This window comes from Talpa occidentalis, unplaced genomic scaffold, assembly GCF_014898055.3.
Source record: "Talpa occidentalis isolate TD23 unplaced genomic scaffold, MPIMG_talOcc4v2.1 talOcc4.14, whole genome shotgun sequence".
Taxonomy (NCBI): Eukaryota; Metazoa; Chordata; class Mammalia; order Eulipotyphla; family Talpidae; genus Talpa; species Talpa occidentalis.
The window spans coordinates 20,204,836-20,225,283 of NW_023601433.1; the positions used below are offsets into that span (position 1 = coordinate 20,204,836).

General features: G+C 64.3%; 1 protein-coding gene and 2 long non-coding RNA genes across 4 annotated transcripts; 1 reads left to right on the forward strand and 2 right to left on the reverse strand.

Annotated features, from left to right (window-relative positions):
- Positions 1-4,363: 4,363 nt before the first annotated feature.
- Positions 4,364-5,851, reverse strand: LOC119245152 (proline-rich protein 35-like). Its single transcript, XM_054695459.1, has 2 exons — positions 5,052-5,851; positions 4,364-4,850 (listed from the first exon to the last, which is right to left on the reverse strand). The coding sequence occupies exons 1-2, from the start codon at positions 5,849-5,851 to the stop codon at positions 4,364-4,366; spliced, it is 1,287 nt and encodes a 428-aa protein (XP_054551434.1).
- Positions 5,852-14,504: 8,653 nt separating this feature from the next.
- On the forward strand, positions 14,505-17,450 carry LOC129145724 (uncharacterized). Its single transcript, XR_008551703.1, has 3 exons — positions 14,505-14,592; positions 15,412-16,126; positions 17,081-17,450. It is a non-coding gene; the product is annotated as an uncharacterized LOC129145724 (long non-coding RNA).
- On the reverse strand, positions 17,081-19,346 carry LOC129145723 (uncharacterized). Of its 2 annotated transcripts, none has more exons than XR_008551702.1 (3): positions 19,290-19,346; positions 17,514-17,604; positions 17,081-17,424 (listed from the first exon to the last, which is right to left on the reverse strand). It is a non-coding gene; the product is annotated as an uncharacterized LOC129145723 (long non-coding RNA). The 2 variants fall into 2 exon arrangements; XR_008551701.1 differs by lacking the exon at positions 19,290-19,346 and adding an exon at positions 18,628-18,814.
- Positions 19,347-20,448: the final 1,102 nt, after the last annotated feature.

Sequence of the window (20,448 nt, forward strand, 5' to 3'; positions counted from 1 at the left end):
TCCTGCTATCTGAATTGGACCTGTATGATGTTGCTGAAGACTTGGTGAAGTAAGGAAGCCTGAGGTAGTGCTCTCATAGGCCCGGTTAAGGAGCAGGTTTTCATTGCTTGTGAGTGGGGGTGGAGAGATGAAGAGAGAAGTGCCTGTACTCCCTCCAGCCCAACCAACATTCTTAAGTAGAGTTCAGAAACTTCCACAAGAACTGTATGTCGTTTAAGGTATAAAGGCTAATAAATCTTTCGGGGCCTCCCCGGTGGCGCAGCGGTTGAGCGCTGGGTTGCGAAGCTGCCTGCGGCCTCTGCGACGCCAGTTCAATCCCCGGCTGCTCCCCGGCCACCGGAGGAGGGTCCCACATGGCGCGCAGACCTCTCCTGCCGCTCAGCAGTGTACTTCGATCCTTCTGCCTGCTCTGCTCCCTGCTCTGCAACCTGCTCTGGCTCTGGTGAATTCTCTCACCCTCCCACACTTCTGACTGTACCCAGTGCTTGTATAAACAAAACAAACAAACAAAATAAATAAATAAAAAACATGCCTCTATAAAAAAAAAGGCTAATAAATCTTTCAAAAAAGGATTTTTCAACGTTAGCACATTAAACATTTCTGTCCAGTCTAAGGAATGCCAATGCTTTATAGAAGCAAAATGAGAGAATTATGGGCCTCCCCGGTGGCGCAGCGGTTGAGCGCTGGGTTGCGAAGCTGCCCGCGGCCTCTGCGGCGCCGATCCCCGGCTGCTCCCGGGCCACCAGAGGAGGGTCCCACATGGCGCGCAGACCTCTCCTGCCGCCCGCTGCTCCCCTCAGCAGTGTACTTCGCTCCTTCTGCCTGCTCTGCTCCCCACTCTGGCTCTGGTGAATTCTCTCACCCTCCCGCGCTTCTGACTGTACCCAGTGCATGTAAAAACAAAACAAACAAACAAATAAAATAAATAAATAAAACATGCCTCCATTAAAAAAAAAAATGAGAGAATTATAACTTTGATCACAACAGCTATTGTTTCTTTTCAGAAATTTTTATATTAAATTTATTCCCAGCAGCTATTCTTTAAAAAAATTTGGAAGTCCATATACGAGGAAGGCAAAAAAAAAGAAAAAAAAAAGAAAATCAATTCAGGATTATCTATGGCATTTAAAATGGATTTCTTTAGTCACTGTTTAAGACAATGAGGAACAGAGATGATTAGGCAACCTCTAGCACAGTTAGGAATAGAACCAGAAGATTTCTCCCCTAGGGCACAGCTTAATTTATCCTTGGCATAGAAAACTACTATAAAAATAAATCAACAATGTCAAGCAGGACCGGTGCCTCCCCCCAACTTGCATTGACCATCTGCTGCGCACGTGCCCGGGGACCACAGGCAGCGACACCCCCTGCACCCCACGCTGCCCCCCAAGCCTCAGCTCAGCAGCCCCCGGGGCAGGCGCTCCTGGACTCCGAGCTGCGCGGCGGCGGCCAGCAGAGGAGGAAACCAGGGCAGGGCGCGAGGAGCGGCTGAGCCTGCGCCCACCACAGCCACCAGCCCCTCTGTTGCCCCTTACCTCCGCAGGGCCCAGAGCAGCCGCTGGACACTGGCGCCTTGGAGCCCCTGAGGATGAACACTGAGGGCCACGCCCGCCTGCGCGGCCGGCCTCGCCCACCTGCCTGCCTCAGATTAGGAGGCTGGGCTGGGCCCTGGGAGACCCTGCCCTGCCGCCTCCTGGCCCCTGAGCCTGCAGGCCAGCCCCGAGTGGATGTGGGTCGGTGAGCGCCAGGCACACTGTGCTTGGCAGTGGGGGGCACAGGTCCGCAGCCCCCACCCATACCACACCTTCCGTGTGGGCCCCCCAGGGGCAGCTCCAGGCCCCTCAGGCCAGCCCCGAGTGGTACTGGAACAGCTTGTTTTGGCCGTCCCCTGCGTCTGCCACCACCAGCCGGCCCTGGGGCGCACAGGCCACACCCAAGGGCCGCCCCAAGCCCTGAGAGACCAGGCAGACAGGGGGCCCCACCCGGGGGAACAGGGTCACCCGGCGGTGCTGCTTGTCGGCCACAACGATGCTGCCCGCCGCATCCGTGGACACGCCTGCCGGACAGCCGAACGCATGGCCCCGCGGGCGCCCCAGGGAGCCCAGCAACTGGCCGGCACTGCCAAACAGCCGCACGTCCCCACACTCTTCGCTCACTGCCAGGCCTCCGTCGGGCCCTGGGCCCACCCAGCAGGGCCCCTGCAGACCCAGCACAGAGGCCAGGCCTCGGGGCTCCAGGCTGGGGTCCAGGGTGAACATGTGCACGGGCCCGGACACGTAGTCCGTCACCAGGACGCGGCCCAGGGCATCCACGGCCAGCCCCCGGGGGGCCTGGAAGGTGCCCACTGTCACCCAGCGGCCTTGGGGGGCCTGGGTAGTGTACTGGAGCGCGTGGACGGCCCCATGGACCAGGTCGCTGACCACCACAAGCCCAGAAGCTGTCACGGCCACATCCTCTGGCACGAAGGCCCCAGCCCCAGGCACGGAGCAGGGCAAGCGGCAGACAGCGTGGCCCTCCAGGTCCAGCATGTGGACGCAGGGTGCGGCCCCAGCTGTCAGGTAGAGCAGGCCATCTGGGGAGCAGTGCAGGCTCCGGGGCCCCCCCGCAGCCCCTGCTTGTGCCGGGATCTGCCCGAGCAGCCGGAGCCTCAGGGAGCCAGCGGGGTCTCCAGGCAGGGCCAGCGTGGGGTGCGGGCCTCGTGGCAGCTGGTTGGTGCGGGGCAGTGCAGGAGCCCAGGGGTCAGGCAGGCGGTGTGGGACCTGGGATCCCTCAGTGGGCCGGCAGTGGGGCCCCCGGTCCAGCCCTCCTTGCCCTTCCGGGCGCTGCTGGCATCCTGCAGGCGGGCGGCAGGACTGGGGCTCGGTCCGGCGTCTCAGCCGCAGCTCCTGGCTGGGGATTCTGGTGTGTGCAACCCCCGAAGGAGGCTCTCAGGCCAGAAGGAGGCTGACGGGCACAGGTGTCTCTGTTGAGAGTGGGCATGCGCCACAGGTGGGCAGATTCCCAATCCCACCTGCCCACGGAACCCTTCCAGGGGCAGCCCCCACACAGGCCTCAGCCCTGGGAGACAAGAGGGTCCTCCGAGGCCGCCCTCCTGCCCCCGCTGGAGAGGAGCCCCCTACCTGGGCCCGGGCTCCCGCTGGCCGCCAGGTAGCTGCCTCTGTTGTTGGCAACTGGAGCCTGAGGGAGGGGTGGGGCCAGGCAGCCAGGGCCGCAGAGCGGGCAGCGGGCCATGTGGGTCGCTGAGCTGTGACCCCGGGGTGCCCCTGCTCCCATGGCCCCTCCTGGCCCATGCAGCAGCCTCTGCAACACTGTTCCCCTGGTGGCTGGGTCTGGACGCCACTCACACCACTGGGAGGCCCCCAGCCCCCCAGGGAGGCCCCCCAGGGAGTCCCCCAACCCCAGGGAGGCCGCCAGGGAGGCCCCCCACCTCTTGGTGTTACCCAAGGACCAGCTACCCGCAGATTCGGGCAGGCAGGGTGGAGGAGCCCGGTCCCCGAGCAGGTGCGGGCAGGGCCTGGGGCGGGGCTTCCCCCCAGGGTGACCTCCCAGAGCCAGGGCAGGGCGGGGGGCCATGGGAACTCCCAGTGGGCGGGCGGCCCGACTGGCCCTGTGTCTGCAGCTGTGAGCTGGGTGCTGCCTGGCCAGCCTCCTGCCAAGCGGCCCTGGGAAGTCATGCGCGACCGCCGGGCTCCCTCATACTCAGGACGATCCTGGCCCAACCCCTGGCCACCTGGCCAGCTCCCCTGCTGCAGCGGGGCCTCCTGTGGCCTTGAGGGGGGTGGCATGATGCTATCGGGAGCCAGGGCCTGGTTAATGGGGCGGCACCTGCTGTGGCCGGCAGGGCCCGGCTGGCCGGCCAGGAGCCGGTGCGGGCAGGGAGCACCGCCAGGCCACTCCAGCCGCCCTGCCTCTGGGAGAGGCCAGACGCCGCCCGGCAGGACGCAGTGAGCTGTGAAGGCCACCGAGGCCTGTGGTGCCGCCGGGCCAAGAGGCTGCCGGCCACAGCCCTGGGCCATGGACGCGGGGCCGGCGAGCCCCGGGCAGCTGCGGTGTGGTCCCAGACTGGCTGCCTGTGGGGGCCCAGCCCGTGGTCCCCCTCCGCCCGTGCGCACTGCCCCCTCCTGGGGCCCTGCGCGGAACACCCGCCCCACCCTCACACCCCGGGGAGGCGGTCGGGGTGCAGGGCGGCTGAAGGGGCTGGCGCGGGGGACGGGCCGGCTGGGCCCAAGGGAAGGAGGCGCGCGTGAAGGCAGCGGCTGCTTTAATGTCTCGGCTGCTGCCCAGCCCGGGCGGGCAGGGGCGGGCGGAGAGGGCCGGGGCGGCGGGGAGCGGGGGGCGGGGAGCGGGGCAAGGCCTCGGGGGTCTAGCCACCAGGCAGGACAGGCCCCTCGGGGGCCGGGAGCAGGAGGCCCGGGGGCGGGACGCTGGAGTCGGCCTCACACTTGGAGGTGCGTCCGCGAAGGGGCTCTGGCGCCTCGGGGTGCAGCAGGCCGGGCGGCTCAGGGGTCCCCTCTGGCCCCTTTGGGGCCCCGCGCCTCACGGAGAGGTCGAGGGGCGTGTCCGGCGGCCGCGCGGCCAGTTCCAGCGCCTGGTGGATGGAGCGCAGCTCGCGGAGGATCTTGCCCAGCTGCTCCCGCAGGGGACGCGGGGCCAGGCCCCGGGCGGGCCCCAGCTGCCCCAGGCGCTGCTCCAGCCGGGCGTAGTCCCCCAGGGCGCGCGTCAGGTCCTCGCCCACCTGCCCGCGGCCGCCCGGCGCCAGGCCCCGCGGTGGGGTCGGCGCGGAGGCTTCGGGGTCGCCTGGCTCCTCGTCGTCGTCTGGCCAGAGCCTCGCGGGGAGACCAGTCGGCGGGCTGGAGGGCAGGGGCCAGTCAGGGGGGCCGAGGCCTATCCATCGCCCTTCCCAGGCGCCGGCCGCCCCCCAGGCCCACGGGAGCTCGCGCCCTGGGGTCTTGCCCCCCCTCAGGACCACACCCAGTGGCTGGGTCGCCCAGGGGCTGAGTCACCCAGCTGAGGGGCCCCCCACCCCGCGACGGGGAGCCTCCGCCACCCACCTGCTGTGGAGACCGGGCCTCGCCGCGCTGGCGGGGGGCTTCGGGGGCTGTGACCAGCTTCCCGGGGGCAGCTTCCTCTGGGGGTTGCCCTGGGAGCCCACTCCAGCGCCCTCTCCTGCCCGGAGTGCCTGGGGGCGCCACGCAGCCAGGGCACCCCCAACCCCGGGGACCAGAGCCCCAGCGCGCTCCAGGAGCAGCGGGTAGTACAGGCGGGGCGGCTGCGGGGCAGGGCAGGTGGCGGCCGCGGGGGCCAGAAGGGACACGTGGGCCGCCAGCGAGGACCCCAGGCAGGAGAGGAGCCGCGCGCCTGGAGGGTAGCTGGCGCCGAGCAGGGACAGCCGGAGGCCCTGGGCCTCGGGCGCGGCGGCGGGACCGGGCAGCGGGTAGCAGGGGGCCGCGTCCCCCCTCGGGTCCCCGCTCGGCGCTGGCGTCCAGGGCTGGGCCAGGAGCGCGTCGCGGGGCGCGGCGCTCCTCGGGCCCCGGCTCTGGGCCGCCACAGGGCGAGGTCGGGCGGGGAGGCCGTGCCCGGGAGCCCGGCCCGCGGGGCGGGGCGCGCTCGGGCGTGGGGGCGCGGGGGCCCGGGTGCGGCGGCGGCAGGCCCAGTCGGGGGCGTGGAGCAGCAGCGAGAGCGAGTCCTTGCACAGGCTGTACTTCATGTGGTTGTACAGGTGCGACTTCTCCAGGCAGGTGAAGGGGCACTGGAAGCACTTGTAGTTGTAGGGCTTGCCCCAGGGCCGCGGGATGTAGTGCGGCTTCTTGGGCTTCCGCGCCCGCGCGCCCACGCGTGCCTTCTGGGCCATGGCGGGCCAGCGGCGGCCGGGCCGTGGCCACCTGCGGACAGGGGCGGGCACAGACCCTCTGGCCGACTCCCTGCGCCTCCGCCCGCCTCTCCGGGCGCCCCGGGCGGGGCGCCGGGACGCCAGCACCCTGGGACCTCCCGGCCAGCCGGCCACGCGCACCCCGCCCCTCGCTTCTGCCCGAGCGCTTCTGGCGCCGGCCGCGGCGGCCGCTGAAATGGCACCGGGTGTCCGACTGGGCGAGGATGAAGTCCGACTGGGCGCCCTGTGTTCCGAGGGCTGGCCCTGCACCCGGCCCGGCCCGGCCGCCCCCAGCAGAGCCCAGCCCGGCACAGGCTGAGAGCCCAGGAGACCCTGCGCGAGCGGCCCTTCCCAGACCCGGTGGGGCGGGCCCAGCCAAGCGGCCGGCAGCGCCGTGCCTGGGGGGCTGCCCGCCCTCTGGGGCCGCTGCGGGTCTCTGAGGGGCTGGGCCTCCCAAGGGACAGCCAGCCTGGGGGCATGGGCTGCACAGCCTGGCCATGGTGCCCCACCTGCTCGGCCTGGCTCCATCTGGGTGGCTTCAGGCAGGTCAGCCGCGCAGCTTGGCCAAGACCCCCTCCCCGCACCACCCCCTCCCTTGCTCACAAGCGCTAGGCGCTCCATCTGGGCCACCACCTGGGCCGTGCGCGCCCCAGTGCGCCCGGGCTGGCACGCCTGCGTGTGCCAGGCTCCCGACCCTCGCTTGGCTCCGCAGGGGCAGCGGGCACCATTCTGACCTCGGATGCCCACACCAGGTTGGACGCGGCCGCTGCAGTGACACTGCCCATCCAGGCCTGGGCCTGTACTCACGCTGTGCCTGTGCCTGTGCCTGCTCCGGGGCGGGAGGGGGACGGGGCGGGGACGGGCAGCTGGGCAGGGCCCCACTGGCCATTGGGCTCTGCGCCCAGCAGGCAGTGGCATCTGCTGCCCCGAGCCCAGGTGAGCGGGCATCAGGGGCAGCTCAGGGGGTGGATGTCAGGGTGCGCAGGGCCAGGCAAGCTCCACCTTATGGGCTCCAGCCCTGGGGCTCAGGCTGGAAGGAGGGGCCGGGCTCGGGAGAGGCCTGGAGCTCTCTGAGGGCTGCAGACCCTGCCTGGAATCGGGGTGGGGGCTGAGGCAGACCCCACCGTGCCCCGCGCCTGGATGCAGATGACAAATGGGTGTGTGCTCTGGAGACAGAGGCGGCTGCGCGGAGGACATCGATCACCCAGCCCTGGGAGCCGCACAGCTGTGCCGCCTGGTGCCACCGCCCACCCAGTGCCCCGCTGGCCATTAGACTGGGGGCGCCTCCGGGCCACTGGACTCAGGGGGGCCACCCGCTATGCTGCAGATCAGCCCCCTGGTGAGGGGATCTTGTCCAGAAGTCATGGCAGCAGCTGCTGACCCCAAGGACACCCAGAGGGTACCCTGATGCCGCCTGGCATACTTGTGCAGAGCAGAAGGCACCCCCAGATACCAGCCTGCACCTCCACCACCCAAAGTCACCTTCCTTCCCACACATGCCCCAATCCGAGACTGAGTGCATGGCCCCGGCAGCCTGCACCCCAGGAGCGGGGCGCCTCTGGGGAACGGCTGGTGGCGGGCCAAGACCGGGACACCCCACCCAAGATGGACAAGAGGACACTCCTGCCCGGGCCACCCAGCAGCCACCTGGGGTCCAGCGCCCCCACCCCCAGGTCCCGCTTGGGCTTCGGGGAGCCTCCCACAGGACGTGCGTGGCGCAGAGAGAGGGGCCAGGTTCCTCCTTGGCTGAGGCTGCGACCCTAACTCCCTCGCTCCGAGCCGCACCCAGACGGCCGGTGGCGGTGCCGGCTGGACCCGGGTAGAGGGGCCGGGCCGATCTGTCCGCGCCCAGAGAGCCGCCCCCGCGCCCCCAACTCAGCCCACCCGCAGGCCCCAGACTTGGCTGGACGCGTGACCACCCGCGCCCCGCCTTACCTGCGCTGCGCCCCGGAGCCTGCAGCGGTCGCGGACCCAGCGGAAACTTACCGCCCCGCCCCGCCCCGCCCCCGCAGCACCGGCCGGGCCCTCGGGACGACGACGCGGGCGCCCGTGGGGTAGCAGAGGCCGGCGCCGGGAGCCGCGGCCGCTCGCTCGGCAGCGACTCCCCGAAGTCTCCGTCGCGACCGAGTCCCCCCGATGCTGATTCACGCTGCCCAAGTTGGCGGCAGCGGCTGCCGCGCGTGCGCCTCCGCACCGGGCTGCGGGGGGAGCTGCGGCCGCGGGGCCCGCCCGCGCGAAGGGGCGCGCGAGCGCGCTCCCCCCGGCGCCCCGCGCCCCTCCGCTGGCCGCGGCGCTCCCTCGTCCCGCGGCTCCCGGGGGCCCGCCGCGGCGGAGCTGGGAGCCGGCCCGCGGGAGGCGCAGGTGCGCGATCCCCGCGGGCGCCCGGCCGGTCCCGCCCCGCGCCCGAGGCTGCCGCGGGGCCCGGCGCTCTTCGCCCGCGGCGCCTAGACGGTGTCCGAGTCGGGCCCGTCCGCCCTCAGCCGCCGGCCGCCGCGGGGCCCCGGAGAGGGCCTGGGTGGGGACAGAGCGCGGTGCCCCCCAGCCCCGCGGCCAGCCCCCGGAGCCCCGCGCCCCTGGGGCCGGCTTGGGAGAGGACCCCGCCCCCTCCTGCGGGGCCCCGGCCCTCCTGGGCTGCCGGGGTGGGGTGGGGTGGGGTGGGGGCTGCATGCTGCCCCTCCCGCCCGTGGCCTCCCGGCCAGGCCCGAGCCCACCTCGCAGGCCGCCCCCCAGTCCGGCGCCCCGTTTCTCACCTGGGGCCCCGCGGAAATCTGACTGGCCACTTCCTCTGGGCCCTGGTACCGCCCTGGCAGCGGCCAGACCCCGACTCCCGGGCAGGCTCTGCCGTGTCCAGGGCGGACACCATAACCCGAGGAGCCTGCACCCGGGTCAGGGGGTCCCGGAGGCCCTGCCGGCTCAGCCGCGGCCTCTTCGGGGTCCTGTGTTCCGGGGCACCTTGGGGAGGAAGGGACACCCTCTGGGCGCCCGGGCGCAGACAGGGCCCAGCCCCCCAAGCCCCCGAACTTGGCCTGAGCTGCCCACCCGCGCAGGGTGAGAGGCCAGCCCGCGGAAGGGGGCGCAGGCGAGCCGCGTCTCGGTGAGAACCGGCCCGGGGCACTGGCGAGTCTGCAGGGCTGGGGCCGGGCGGGCCACGGTGGGGGCGCAGCTTCCTCTCTGCCTGCTCAGCCTGGCCCAGCTGACCAGCTGACCGTGCAGCAGCCTCAGGCGGAGGCAGCGTCCAGGCCGTCACGCCGGCCACCCTATGGACCGCAGCGCCGGCTCCTGCAGCGCACAGACACCCCCGGGCGTGCACAGCCAGGCCAGGGCTCATGTGGGTGCTGCCTGGGGGGCTGCCCGGGGGGCGCCACCTGGTCCTGGAGGCTGGGGCTGAGGGCTGTCCGTGGCCCCGGCCGGCCGACCCTCTGGGGCAGCTGCCGGTGCGGGCTGGAGTGGCGGGCCAGGGTGGGGAGGAGGCCGAGGGTGCGGGCAGGGGGCGTGTGGGGCTGGCTGGGGAGCTGGGCACAGCAGGAGCCAGGGGACCGGCCGGGGTGTGCACGGGTGACCCTGGGCCCGGCACTGCCCACTTGCCCCACAGTGGGGCCCTGAGGCAGGGACGGGGACCCCCAAGGCTCCCCTTGAGCCCAGACCCTGCCCTTGGGTGGGTGGTGGGGGCTCCTCTCCTTGGCCACCTGGAGCAGGGCTCTGTGCCCGGCGACCCCTCTCTGGACAGGAGCGGCCGCGGGCCTCGGCCTGGGTCCTGCTGGCCTCCACGGGTCTGGGGCCTGGCGTGGGGGTGGCAGCGGGTGGGGAGGGAGGGCGGATGGTGTGGCCCGGCAGGCTGTCCCCGCCTCAGGGTCCACACAGCCCTCGCCGGGAGGGTGCCGGGGCTGCCCTGCGGGCTGAGGGCGGGTGGCGAACCCCAGGGGGCTGGCAGCCCACACCCTTCCACAGGGCCGCGGTGGGCTCCAGTGGGTCCTCCTCCCGGCCGCGGGCTGCCCCAGGCCCAAGGGGCGGAGGTGGCGGGAGCCGGGCTCGGCTGCGGGGTGTGGGGGGTGTGTGTGTAGGTTGGGGTGTGGGGGGCTGACCCCAGGCCCTGGGGGGTCTCCAGGGCCCCGTCCCAGCCCCGCCCGCGGGGGTGCAGCGCTGCTCCGACCGGGCGGTCAGGAGGGGCCGGCGGGCCCGCGTCCGGTCGGGGTGGGAGGGCCTGGGCCGGGCGGCTGCGGGAGACGAGCCGGTGCCCTCCGCGGCCCGAGGCGCTGGCCTTCCCGGCTGTCACAGGTGATTTTCCCTGCCTGAGTGGCGGCCGGCGGGGGCGCGGGGGGCGGCCGGGCGGGGGCAGGCGGGGGGCAGGCCGGCCAGCAGGGGTTGGGGGGCCGGCGGGGGGCGGGGTGTAAGGGGTCCCTTTGATACCGGAATTGTCAGGCCTAGTCTCCCAGCCAGGAACGGATTCCAGGCTGCAGGGCAGTGCTGAGCCCCAGCCACTAGACCCCCACGGGTTGGTGTCTCATGAAGCCGCAGCAGGAACTTCGCAGACGCTCAGGCAAGCAAGCAAGAAGAGGCAGTTTGTTTAGAAAAAGAAAAAGTTTATTGAGGAGAAAAAGAACAGAAATAAAGTGGGACTCCCAGGCCAGGAAACCAGGCCTGGGAGGGGCAAGGAAGCCAAAGTAGAGTCGTGTCTCAGGGAATATAGACCTTCTTTCCCTCATTATTCTAAAGCTGCCCCAGTCTCTCTGTGATTGCTTAGTTCTCGGCTGTCTCACTCAATTTGCTACTGAGTGGGGCTCTTCACATTCCTTATCTAACAGCTTTCTCTTTCCCCATTTGTTGCATTTTTAAATTTATGGCCCAGTCCTCTGGATGGACATCCCTGCATTGAAGTTAAACAGCTGCCCTTTTAATGTGACCATAAATTAAACCACTCTCCATTTCTCCAATCTCCGCCTCCCTTTACCACCTGAAGGAAACCAGGACCAGCATTAACAGTGTTGTCCTTGGTCCTGGCATGTTTGTTTTTCCTAATGGAATTGGTTATATTTCTTTGGTTGTCCTTATCTCTGAAGCCTCCCTAAATTCTTCAGAGGTCCCCTCCTGCACAGTCCCTAAAACTGCCTAATAACCCTAGCTTGCCCTGTCTCACCTTTACCGGCGGGAGGCGCCTGCCCCCCCCCTTCCGGGCCGCGTCCAGGCCGCCCTCCTGTGGGGGCCGGGGGACCCCCGCACTGCCGCGCCCGGGCGGGGGCGCCCCAGCCGCGCTAATGGGGACGCTGAGCGCTTGTGACAGGCGCGGGCGCCGCGGGCAGGGCCTGGGGGCGCCGCGGGGTGCGGCGGCGCTGACCCCCTCCGCGGGGCCTCGGCCCGCGCGTCCTCCCCAGGCCCTGACTCTGCGCCAGCGCCCCCCCGCGGCCCCCAAAAGGCTGGGGGCGGCCGAGCCCCGCCGGCTGAGAGGCTGACCGGGTCCCCTGGGAACACCCTGTGCCTTCGCCTGGGGCGCCCGACCCCCCTGTGCCCCTTCCCTGCCGGAGCCCCCGCGGCAGCTGGGCTGGGGCCCCCCAGGCAGGGCGCACACGCTGCCCGCCCGCCAGGAGGCCCTGCCCGGCCCGAGCCCCGCAGGCCTGGCCGACGGGTCCCCGCGGGCGGCGGCGGGGGGCGGGCGGGGGGCGGCGGGGCAGACGTGCCGCGGCAGCTCCCGCCCGAGGCCCGCCCGGGGCCGGCTCCGCCGCTGCCTTAATTGCTCCGGCTGGTGCCGTGAGCGAGGCCGGCCTGCGGCGTGGCTGCACGCAGGCTGCGGGCGATGTGTAAGGGGGTCCCCACCTCGGGTGCCCAGAGCAGCGCGGGCAGTGAGACTGCACGGGTCGCGCCCCGCAGCCCCCAGAGCCCGCAGCTCTGCGCTGAAGGTGTAACAGGGTGGTCCCCAGGAAAGGGGGAGGTTCCAGGTTCCCTGCCCCACCCAAGGAAGGGTGGAGTTGAGCAGGAAGAAGAGAAGCTGCAGAGGAGACTGAGGAAGAAAGCAGGATGGAGCCAGAAGGAGACCTAGAGGAGGCGCATGGAGCCTAGAGACACGTGAAGAAACTGCGCTTGTCTTTTGGTCGTGGACTGGGTGACACAGATGTGGGTGAGACCCGTGGGGAGGTGACAATGGCAGCTTTTATCTTGATGTTGATTTTGCTCTTTTCCTTCCGGGCTTGTCTGGTTGTTTGTGACCCTTTTCTGTGGGTCCCCACTGGAAGATGCTTTAGACTTGTGGCAGGCTTTGGGGCTTTGCTCTGGGCCAATCCCATATGGATGGACTTTTACCCACGAGGGGATGGGTAACTTTGGGTGCTTCATTTAGAAACTAGACTCTTTGCCTTACCTGTATTGTTTCCTAGTTTTATTAAAGATCCTTCCCATTAGTCTCATGTGTTTTGTGTTGATGCGGCGGATGGCCGAACCCATTTAGAATAGGCAGGTTTGCGGGGTTTGGGCTGCCCCACTCCCTGTCCTATAACAAAGGGACGCGGGGCAGCGCTGGGGCAGAGTCTGGGGCCCGCGGGGTCGGAGCTGGCCCTGCCGTGCCCCCGCCTCCGGCCAGGGAGCCCCGCGCGGCTGGGAGCCGCGAGCCCGGGAGCGCCCACAGGACCTGGCTCTGGCCGCTTCCCTCCCAGCTCCTCACGTCCTCCCAAAACTGCCCGTAGGGGTTCGGGCGCGGGGCTCGGAGCTCTATTGGATTCCAATTAAGTTTTGCTCGCCCTCCGGGGTTTCTGCTCAGAGAAAAAGCGGGGTAGCTGAGCGTAAACGCTCCCTCCCTTCATTTACATGGAGGCCCCGCCTCCCTGATCCTGAACTGCCCCGGGGCCGGACCACCAGTCTGCGCCGGTCCCCAGCGGGAGGCCAGAGCTGGGAGGGGCCCTTGCTCCCGGGTGCACTCTGCTCTCACCCCTGTGGGGAGGCTCCCCCGACTTGGCCAAAGGAAGGCTGGGCACCCGGAGGGGTGCTGGCCGCTTGGCCTTTCGGTTCTTGCTATGGAGGGGGAAGCAGAGATGGTCTCGGCGCCCAGCTGAGGACGCAGGGACTAGTCTGGAGAATTCCTGGAGGTAGAGCTAGCTGGAAAGAAGGGGGGGGGGACACAGAAAACCCAGGGCCTGCTCTGGGAGGCCCCCTCCGTGGCCCACAGGGGCGGCTCCCTGGAGTGGAACCTCAGCTCCAGAACGGGGCCGCCTGAGCCTCCCTGGACTTTGGGATTAAGTTTCAGGCCCCCCTTGGACCCCCTGCACCCCTCTCCTACCCGAGGCCCAGGTGACAGAAGGACAGGGCTCCCAATTTGGGGGCAGCAAGTCCCGGGGCCAGAGCTGTGGCCTCCCAGCACACACGTGCCCAGGCTCCGGGCCGCGGCCTTCTGGAGGGTCGGGACTCTCCGCGCCCAGACTCCCCAGGACTGGAGCCATGTTTGGTTTACAGCAACCCCAGAGGTTTGGAGACCCGCTGCCTCAGGTGTGGGGCACGCTGCCCACCTCTGTGCCGGCTTTCGGCCCGCGGCCGTCCTGGAGTCCTGGCAGGGGACTGGCCTGGGTGCTGATGCGCTGCCTGTGCCTGCCCGGACCCTGGGCGCTGCAGCGGGTTGGGGGGCAGATCCGGAGATGCTTGTTTGTCTGTTTAATTTAAGCGATGGACGCCTAGGGCCGAACGCACTGCTGGAGGCTGGAAGGGAGTCGGCTCCGGCACCCCAACCCCAACCGGCCCTCCCAGACGCGCAGGACCCGCCGCGCCTCCCGCCGCCGATGGCGGGGCTCCCGACCCAGGGCCCGCCGGGGAGCGGGGCGGATTCAAACTAGCCATAAAATAACTGTGTACCCACCATTATTAAGAAATGCCCCTGTGTAATCAATGAATGATGCACCTATGTAACGAATGACTGCCAACATGATTTAATTTTTAGAAATCTACTTGTATCCCTATATAAGATCCCTGTATCCTTTGTTTAGGGCTCCCGACCTCCACCGTTACATCAGTGCGTGTGGAGGGCCCGGTCTCCAGCCGGTAATAAACTCCTTTGTGTTCTTACAGCGGTTGTCTGTGTGTCCTTGGGGGCTGCACTGGTCGACGCTGGGCACAACAGGGACAGGGCGGCGCCTTCAGGGACTGGCCCCTGCGGGGAGCGCGGCTTCTGTGCCGAGAAGCATCTTCCCCTGCGAGCCCCAGGGTCCCCGCGGGCCTCCACTGATGGGAGGAGGCCCCCGGCGGGCCGGGGTCGCCCTCGAGACGTACTGACGGTCAGGAGCGCAGCCGCCGCCGCCGCCCAGACCGAGTCCACTAGTGGGGCCGGAGCCTGAGCAAGTGCGCGGGACCCCCCAGGCTCAGGAGGCCGGGCAGGAGGGGCGAGGGGTGCAGGGAAGGTCCGCGGGCGCGCGCGGGCTCTCGGCACAGTCACCAGGTCATGTTGGGGCGCGGAGGGGCGCAGGAGCGCCCCAGACGCGCCAGGGGCGGGCGGGTCAGGCTCCTCGGCCGGGCCGGGCGGGCGCTGCGTCGGGGACGAAGGTGCAGCTGTGCCCTCAGCTCAGTTTTCAGGGGCCAATAGTGGGGGCTGGAAGGCTCATGGCCCCCGAGCCCGGAAAGCAGGGGAGCCCCTCCCCGGAGCCCCGCCCTGACGCGGGGTCCTGGACGCCAAGGGCCGCGCTGGGCAGGACGCTCTCCCCGGACGCGGCTCCGTGGGCGCGAAAGGGCCGCGACCCCCGAGACCGGGGCCACAGGTGCAGGTGACCCCTTGGACTCACTTCCTGCGGCGGGGGGGAGCCTAAGCCCCGCCTCTGTGGAGGCCCCACACGGAAGGAACCGGCGCTGGATGTGCGCCTGGAGCAGGAGACGCGAGAGAGGCTGCGGGGAGGAGGCTCCCCAGCCGCCCTCCGCGTCCCCCCTTCTCCCCATCCTCTCCGCTCACCGGTGGCTCCCCAAGGCCGACAGGGCCCCCAGCGCGCCCCTCTCCCCTCTCGGGCAGCGCGCGGGTCCCGGACCCGGAGACTCAGGAGGCGGCGGGGCCGAGGCGGGAGCGGAGGCGCTTCCCGGCCGCGCTCACCGCGTCGGGCGAGGAGAGCGGAGCGGGCGGGGACGCTGCGTCCTTCTCGGGGCCGCGGACTCTCTGGCCGGGCCGCGGTGGGGCTGGCGAGGCGGGGACGGGGCCACGCGCAGGGAACTCGGGCGGCGGGGAAGGGCTGGACGCGGGCGCTCCGGGGCTTATGTTGGGCCCTGAGGAGCACGTGGGCGGGCCGGTCCCTCAGGGTGAACTGCGCGGCCGCGGGCTCCCTCCGGCTCCTCGGGACCCTGAGGGCGCCCCCGGGGCGGGCTCCCCTCTGTCCCGCGGGCCGTTTTCACTCCCGCAGGGTTAAGGGGGCGTTTGGGGCACACGTTGTAAGCTTTCTGGGCTGAGCCCCCTAGGCCCAGCAGCGGAAGGGCAGGGCGGGTGCCCGGGTGAGGGGGGGCGGGGGTGTCTGTATCATTAACGTGTGATTTTAACTTTGTGTGATGTTTAATATTTAAGTTAATCATGTTGTGTCTGTGTCGGATTGTAACAGGGTGGTCCCCAGGAAAGGAGGAAGTTCCAGGTTCCCTGCCCCACCCAAGGGAGGGTGGAGCTGAGCAGGAAGAGGAGAAGCAGCAGAAGAGACTGAGGAAGGAAGGAAGCAGGATGGAGCCAGGAGACCTGGAGGAGGCGCATGGAGCCTAGAGACATGTGAAGAAACTGCGCTTGTCTTTTGGTCGTGGACTGGGTGACACAGATGTGGGTGAGACCCGTGGGGAGGTGACAATGGCAGCTTTTATCTTGATGTTGATTTTGCTCTTTTCCTTCCGGGCTTGTCTGGTTGTTTCTTTTCTGTGGGTCCCCACTGGAAGATGCTTTAGACTTGTGGCAGGCTTTGGGGCCTTGCTCTGGGCCGATCCCATATGGATGGAGTTTTACCCACGAGGGGACGGGTAACTTTGGGTGCTTCATTTAGAAACTAGACTCTTTGCCTTACCTGTATTGTTTCCTAGTTTTATTAAAGTTCCTTCCCATTAAAGTCTCATATGTTTTGTGTTGATGCGGCGGATGGCAGAACCCATTTAGAATAGGCAGGTTTGCGGGGCTTGGGCTGCCCCTCTCCTTGTCCTATAACAGGATGTCACTCAGCAGTGTGAAGGCAAGACGAGCCCACATTTTGGATGCGGCTGGACTGTTGACTCTCCCTGCGGTGTCACAGCGCGCGCTCCCTGCAGGTGTTCTCACTCTGTTCTCCTCCCGCGTGAGGGGTAAGGAGAGGGTGTGTCATTAATGTTTCTTCTGTGGTGGGATCACAGCACTGCCAGGATTCTCCACTTTCAACATTTAACACTAACATAAGGACTTTCCACGCCATTAAAGACTGTTCAGTGTTACTGTATCTAGCTTTTACATTTAATTTTGTGTATATTGGGGGTTTTTATTTGGATAGTTTTGAATCATTTTACTGTAAATAAAGTGTTATTGAACACTGTTACACATAAGATTTATCGGAATTTGAAAGCATTTCCTTAGGTCATTTCCAAAATTAAAATTACTATTTCCACTGAAAATGTATTTTAGGGCCTCCCCAGTGGCGCAGTTGAGCGCAGCCTGTGGAGCTGTCCGCAGCCTCCGCAGCGCCGGGTCAATCCCACCGGCCTCGGAGCAGCCCACATGGCACAGCAGACCTCTTGTGTCATGCCTGCTGCTCCCCTCAGCAGTGTGTTTCAGTCAGTTTGTCTGTTCTGCCCCCAACTCTGTCTCTGGTGAATCCTCTCAAACACAACTACCATGTCTGGCTTACAACCCAGTTCTTGAGTGCATAAATAATCTTTTAAGATTTATTTATTTATGCACACAGGAACTGGGGTACAGGCCAGAGATGTGGGGGGTGAGAGGATTCACCAGCAACAGAGTGGGGAACAGAACAGGCAGACTGACTGACTGAAATGCACTGCTGAGGGGAGCAGCGGGCATGACACGAGAGGTCTGCTGTGCCATGTGGAACCTTCTCTGGCCAGCCGGGATCGAACTGGCGCTGCAGAGGCTGTAGACAGCTTCACAGCTCTGCGCTCAACCGCCTAAGCCACCAGGGGAGGCCCTGTTTTAAATACAATTCTTAACACATCTCGCTTTATTTGCATTTAGAGTTAGGATCATCTACCTTTTGATTTTTAGATTGTGAGAGGTTATGGAAAATTTTCATCTTTATTTATCCACAGGCCCAGAGGTGATCTTTTTCCAAAGTCCGAGCCCTGAGCCATTGGGCGACAGAGTACCCATGGCCCCAGCAGGGACACATTTGCAACTTGAAGCAAGCAGGGAGTAGAGAAGCAGGAGACTTCTAAGAGCTCACCTGGTCATCTGGGGGGCACAAGTCAGGCTCCTGGCCAGTCACTCCCTGAAACTTTTAGTCTACCCCCAGGCCTTGTCCCAACATAACTCCAGCTAATGAGCAGGTCACAGTGGGCTGGGGCAGGCGGGCTGGGGCAGAAGGCACAGGTAGGTCTGTTGCAAGCTCCAGGACTCCCAGCCTTTCACCAACAGTGTCTGCCGCAGCCAGACCCTAAAATATCCACAAGTCATTAAACAGCAAACAAGGTTGCTTGAATTTCTGGGAAAGATTTTTTTTAATCGTTGTTAAAAATCCCCTACCTGAAGCTGACATAAAAGCAAGGCGTGGGGCCTCTCTGATGGCGCAGGGATTAAGCACAGCACTGTGAAGCCTCTGCTGCACGAGTTCCATCTGATGGAGGGCAAGAATGGAAAGACTGGAAAGGGAGGCCTCACGAGACTAAAACCTGACTCACGCAAGGAGGTGGGGGTCGAACCCTTAGGCGCCAGTGCCTTGTCACAAGGCAAGAGACCCAAGCAGGATCCGATATTCTAGGGAGTGGCGCACAGGCCTGAGGGGAAGGATATGGAGATTGGGCCCACCCTGGAATCTCTGGTCCCTTTCTAGTGTTGCCTGTTACCGACATCAGCAACAGGCAGCCACTCCATGGAAGAGTGACCCTCCCAAAGAGAAAAGGGCTGTATCAGGGCAGTCTCTGCACGGGCTCAGGGCAGCCGTCCGTCTGCCCACCCGTGACTACGCAGGTGCCTCTTCTCACCAACTCTCTCCCTCCGCAGGGCAGCAGCCTCCTGCCTGCCGTGACCTGTCAAGGCCGCCCGCCTGCAACCATGCAGGCTCTTTCAGCGAAACCTGTCCCTTTCCCTCATAAACCTGCCCTGTTTTTTGTTTTGTTTTTTTGTGGGACCCTCGCCAGCAGCCAGGGAATGAACAGGCGCTGCAGAGGCTATGGGCAGCCCCTCAGCCCAGCACTCAACCACTGCACCAGCAGGGGAGGCCCTAAATCTGCCCTTTAATGTAACTAGTGTTTCTGTCTTGTGGAGAAACGTGGCTGGGGAACTTGCTGTGTCCCGCTGTAATGGGAGCTCTGGGGGCACCTTTCCCAGAGTGACCCCCGGGACCCCCACACACTCTACAACCTACAACATTTTGGCAACCATGAAGGGACTCATCACATCATCTGGTGCCAACATCACATCCCCAGCCAGGAAGGTGACCCGCAGGTTGCCACAGACCTCTCCTGTCTCCCCGCTGCTCCCTCAGCAGTGGATTGCAGACAGTCCACCTGTTCTGTTCCCCACTCTGTCTCTAGTGAATCCTCTCACCCTCCAGTGCATCTGCCTGTACCCTGGTTCTTGTATAAAATAAATAAATCTTAAAAAAATTAAATAAAAGCACGACTAAAACATCATTTACCTGCAGATCTGGAAATGGATCCTATTGTACACATTACAAAGCAGCTGCTATTCAAAATACATTGTGAGAAAAATGAAGGCTCTCGGCTCCACATCATGGTGCAGCACAATACACTTTGGCCCAGACTCTGACATCCCTGAGTCTGTTCCGGGGTTTGGTGTAATATTCAGCCTTGAGCCAGGAGCCTGTGTTTTATTTTGGGGGCTCAGACGGGTCTCCTGGGGACTGTGCAATCTTGGCTGTCCTCTCTCTGCCTTTGGATTGGTGAGCTCTATAGAGGATCTTCTACTGCCACTTTGACTTTAGTTGTCTGGTTCTACTTCCCTGCTCAGCTTTTTCTTTTTCTCTTTTTTCTTTTCTCTTTAAATTATACAAGGGATCTCTTTTAAACTTTTCTTTCAGGGAAGATTTGTTAGTGTTCCACTTCTTCAGCTTTTGTTTGGGAAGAACATTTCTACTCTCTTGTCTCTGTAGGAGAATCCTGCAGGTTAGGATATTTGTGACCCGTATATTTTATCTCTATTCTGAATGCATTATTTCATCCTCTCATTCCACCACAGTCCTCCAGAAATGTAAGCTGGGTCCATCCCCACATATGCACGGTCCATGACAGAAACTTGTTAAGAGGTGCTGGGATCTGGACTTCATCCTGGTGCAGTTACCTGAGCGTTCTGAAAGGATAACTCTACAAGACTTTCCATGAAAACCAGCATCAGGAACATCATGGTACACTCTAACCTATAGACTAGAGAGAGAGAAATTGGAGAAAGATGAAAATTTCCATAGAAAGCAGTCCAATAAATCCAGAAAAGAAGAAATTTATTATATAAGGAAAAGAGAGCCAAGATCACCCATTTTCTGGGGCTCAAGGACCATAGGGAAAGCTTTTGGTATGGGGACTTGGCAAGACTCTTGTGTATTGTTGGAGTGCTATGCAAGAAATCCCAGGTCCAGACATGCAAATGAGCCCTCTACTTTCCTTTTGCTTTGTGAAATGAATGTGTATATTATTGTAAAATAGTCTCCTTTGTGGGCCTCCCCTGGTGGCACAGCAGTTGAGTGCTGGGTTGTGAAGCTGCCCGCAGCCTCCACGGTGCTGGTTTGATCCCCAGCTGCCAGAAGGGTCCCACATGGTGCGGTGCTGGTTTGATCCCCAGCTGCCAGAAGGGTCCCACATGGTGCGCAGACCTCTCCTGCCACCCGCTGCTCCCCTCAGCAGTGTACTTCCTCAGTCTTCCTGTTCTCCTCCCCGCTCTGGTTCTGGTGAATTCTCTCACTCTCCTGTGCTTCTGACTGTACCCAGTGCCTGTATAAATAAATAAATACATCTTAAAAATTAATCTCCTTTGTACTCACTGAGTATTTCTGCTGGGAGAAAAAGATGAATACTTCAGGGGCTATCAGCAAACATTTCCATTTTAAAGCCATTTCAGTTCATGACTCATACAGGGCTTGCCACCATATAAGGCCAAATGTGGCATTTACTCTATGATGCTATTAAGTTCATGCTGTTTGCCTGGGGCATTATTTCTTTTCCCTGGATGTTCCTATAAGACTCAGAATTGAGAATATTATTCACTGTACACAAAAATATAAAGGGTCTTTGTAATGCAGTCAAATATAAATGACATTTTAGGGTATCATCACTGTGAATGTTACATGAATCTCAAAGTCAAAACTGTTCACCTTATTAATTCAAGCATTAATTCAAGCATTCACCTTAATCAAGCATTTTCTACATGGATATAGAATATTGAGTTCAATTCTTTCCTCTGTTTAGTGAGATGAGCTCTATATACTGACCTTGTTTTTGCAGATTTA

Coding starts and splice junctions, on each gene's coding strand:
- LOC119245152 (XM_054695459.1), bottom strand. CDS start 5,851: ATGGCCCAGAAGGCACGCGTGGGCGCGCGGGCGCGGAAGCCCAAGAAG. Junction 4,851..5,051: donor AGGCCCGGTCTCCACAGCAG/GTGGGTGGCGGA, acceptor CCTGCCCTCCAG/CCCGCCGACTGGTCTCCCCG.